A 3,245-nucleotide genomic window follows, 5' to 3' on the forward strand; every position below is an offset into this window, starting at 1 on the left:
CGGGATGTCGTGGGGCGGCCCGAGACAGGCGACGGCGAGGGAAGGACGGGGAACGGGGGATCCGGCCTAGTCCGCGGACTCCCTCAGCTCGGGCCCCTCCGTGGGGCCTGTCTGGGGCGCGGGGTTGGGGTCGGTCCGGTTGTGCTCGGCTCGGTGCCCCCCGGCGGGGCGCGGGGCCGGGGCTGGCCCCCCCATCACCCCCATCCCGCTCCCCTGCAGTGTTCCAGACTGGCATGGTGGGGTACCCCGAGGCCCTCACCGACCCCTCCTACAAGGCACAGATCCTGGTGCTTACCTACCCGCTAGTCGGTAACTACGGAGTGCCCCGGGACGAGCCTGACGCCTTCGGCCTCAGCAGGGTGAGCGAGGGGCCGCGTATCCCGTCGTGGTGTCGCTGTGGCGCGTGGCAGAACGGGACGCTGCACGGTGCCAGGCCGGGATGGATGGCACGAGGTGCCAGGGCGGGACGGTGCAGGGTGCCAGGGCAGGCAGTGAGCGGCACATGGTGGCAGGCAGAGGTTTGACTCCGGTGCTGCAGGGCCCAGAGCCGCAGTGGGGCCCAGCATGCTCTGACTTGGTGAGGACTGGGGCTGGGCAGGGGGAGACCCCAGAGCTCTGGGATTGGGGTGCCCTCGCAGCACATGGGGTGTGGGGCTGTGTATCTCCTCACCAGGGCTCTGTTGCAAGGTGGGAGTCTTGAGGCCCTGGGACAAGGCAGGGCTGGGGCTGGGCAGAGGGGCTGCTCCAGGCCCCAGCCCCCTCCCAGCCCCTTGGCCTCCACACTGCCCCGTCCCAGGGCAGAGTCCAGCCCTGCTGCAGCCGTGCTGTGCCGGCCTCCCCACGCCAGCCGCGGGGGGTCTTGCTGTTAGCAGCCCTCTCCGGGCCTGTGGTGTGTGGGTCTCTGCTGTGGCCTGTGCTTCCGGGAACCAGAGCCCTGATCCCATGGGACAGGACATACTGGCATGTCTGGACCTCGCTGGCGAGGCTGTGGGCGGATGGAGTGGTGCTTTCCCATCGGCTTGGTTTGTGCTGCAGCTGTGCCAAGCTGAGGGGTCCTGCGGCATGGGCTGTGTTGACACGTGGGCAGTGGGCTGCAGTCCAGCAGCACTGTGGGGGCCTGGGCACCCCATCCTGGAGCTCCCTGATCTGGGGACTTTGTTGGACTAAGGCTCAGCCTTGCTGTGATAGGTGTGGGACAAGGTAGGGGTAGTGACAGCCCAGCAGTGGGAGGGCTGGTCCTGTGCTATGGGAATGGGGTCCATATTCCAGAGGGCCTGGTGACCCTCTGCCTTGCCCTGCTTACCCTCTGTCCCCCCAGTGGTTTGAGTCCAGCAAGATCCATGTGGCCGCGCTGGTGGTGGGCGAGTGCTCAGAGCCCCCCAGCCACTGGAGTGCATCCCACTCCCTGGACCAGTGGCTGAAGGAGCAGAACATCCCTGGGCTAGAAGGTGGGACTGGGGAGGCAGCTGAGTAGGGTGGGGGGTGGGGGCTGTGGATCTGCGAGTTCTGAACCAAACCCATCTCTGTGTTGAAATTTGCCTGCCGGGGGTTTGACCTGTGTTGGCATTTGGGGGTGGTGCTGCTGCCACGGCGCGGGGTCCTGCTGGGGTGGGCCGGGACCGTGGGATTGTGTCTCACAGCCCGTTTGCAGGGGTGGACACCCGGGCGCTGACTAAGAAGATCCGTGAGCAGGGGACGCTGCTGGGGAAGCTGGTGCCGGATGGGACCCCTGAGGGGAGCCTCTCCTTTGAGGACCCCAACAAGAAGCACCTGGTGCAGGAGGTGTCACTGAAGGTGTGGTGGGGGATCTGAGCGGGGCTGGGGGCAGCAGAGGGGGCTGTGGAGCCCCTCACTTCGGGAGGCTGGCCCCAGCAGGAGGCCGGGTGATCCACTTCCCCTCCCGCAGGTGCCACGCGTGTTCAACCCGGGCGGGTCCCTGCGTGTCACGGCCCTTGACTGCGGCCTGAAGAACAACCAAATACGGTGCCTGTGCAGGCGGGGGGCGACTGTCACTGTGGTGCCCTGGGACCACCCGCTGGACCCTGCAGGTGAGATGGCAGTGGTTGGGACAATCTGGGCTCCCACCAAGGGGGGCTGGGGTCTGGCATAGGGACTGTCTGCGTGGGTGGTGCTGGGGACAGCAGGCACCTGTGTCCTGCTCAATGCCGTGGGATGGGGAGCCTTGGTGTCATCATTCCTGGGGGCTTTGGGGCTTGGGGCCCTCAGTGTGGTACCACAAGAGCAGGGCCATGGGCTCGGGATGCCTTGCTGTGATTGGCATGGGGGACTCTAGACTGTGGTATTGGTGTGGCTCTGTGTGGGAGGGGCCATGGGGGACTGGGAGGGCCTTGCTGCCACTTGAATGGCGGTTGTGGGGTCAGAACACCTTGGTTGCAACCCTGCTGGGGTGTCGGGCAAGCTGCAGGTGTTTCTTTGCTGGTAGCCAGGAGTGCCTGCTGTGACCCTGTGGGGACCTTGGGGGCCCTACGGTGATGTCAGGGGGCTGGGGGGCCCCACTCTGATCCTGCTGCTCTCTTGACACAGACTTTGACGGGCTGTTCATCAGCAATGGCCCTGGGGACCCACAGCTCTGCCAGGAGACAGTGTCCAGCCTATGCCAGGTGCTGGATGCACCCCAGCCCAAGCCCATTTTTGGGATCTGCCTGGGACACCAGCTGCTTGCCCTGGCCCTTGGTGCCCGTACCTACAAGATGAAGTGAGTGAGGGTCCAGAGTCACTGCAGGGGTCCTGGCTGCTGGGGCTGCCTGACAGCTGTCCCATCACCCAGGTATGGGAACCGCGGGCATAACCAGCCCTGCCTGCACGAGGACACGCAGCGCTGCTTCATCACGGCGCAGAACCACGGCTTCGCAGTGGAGGCGGGCAGCCTCCCGCCCGGCTGGCTCCCGCTCTTCACCAATGCCAACGACGGCTCCAACGAGGGCCTCGTCCACCAGCACAAGCCCTTCTTCAGGTGTGCGTGGGGCTACAGCAGGGGGCCTGGGGCTGGGGGGCTATGTGGTCATAGGGATGTGCCCTGCCTGACCCCCTCCACAGTGTCCAGTTTCACCCCGAGCACTGCGCTGGCCCCACAGACCTGGAGTGTCTCTTTGATGTCTTTGTGGAGGTGGCGCGGGACCTGCGGGACGGGCGTGGCAGCGCCCGGACAGGTGGGTGAGAGTTTGAGGGACAGCCGGCACCATGGGCCAAGGGCTGGGGGATGGGGCTGCGCACGGGGGGGGCCC

At 66.3% G+C, this 3,245-nt stretch overlaps 1 protein-coding gene across 1 annotated transcript in view; it reads left to right on the top strand.

The window, feature by feature from the left end:
• Positions 1 to 3,245, top strand: part of CAD (carbamoyl-phosphate synthetase 2, aspartate transcarbamylase, and dihydroorotase) — a 29,067-nt gene that overhangs the window by 1,327 nt on the left and 24,495 nt on the right. Inside the window, exons 2-9 of the mRNA XM_017733707.1 lie at positions 29 to 133; positions 220 to 359; positions 1,319 to 1,448; positions 1,652 to 1,794; positions 1,907 to 2,048; positions 2,545 to 2,716; positions 2,789 to 2,974; positions 3,058 to 3,174. Coding sequence (XP_017589196.1) covers positions 29 to 133; positions 220 to 359; positions 1,319 to 1,448; positions 1,652 to 1,794; positions 1,907 to 2,048; positions 2,545 to 2,716; positions 2,789 to 2,974; positions 3,058 to 3,174 — 1,135 coding nt within the window. The remainder of the gene's footprint in view (positions 1 to 28; positions 134 to 219; positions 360 to 1,318; positions 1,449 to 1,651; positions 1,795 to 1,906; positions 2,049 to 2,544; positions 2,717 to 2,788; positions 2,975 to 3,057; positions 3,175 to 3,245) is intronic.

The sequence above is a fragment of the Corvus brachyrhynchos genome, unplaced genomic scaffold (assembly GCF_000691975.1).
Source record: "Corvus brachyrhynchos isolate BGI_N302 unplaced genomic scaffold, ASM69197v1 scaffold25, whole genome shotgun sequence".
NCBI lineage: Eukaryota > Metazoa > Chordata > Aves > Passeriformes > Corvidae > Corvus > Corvus brachyrhynchos.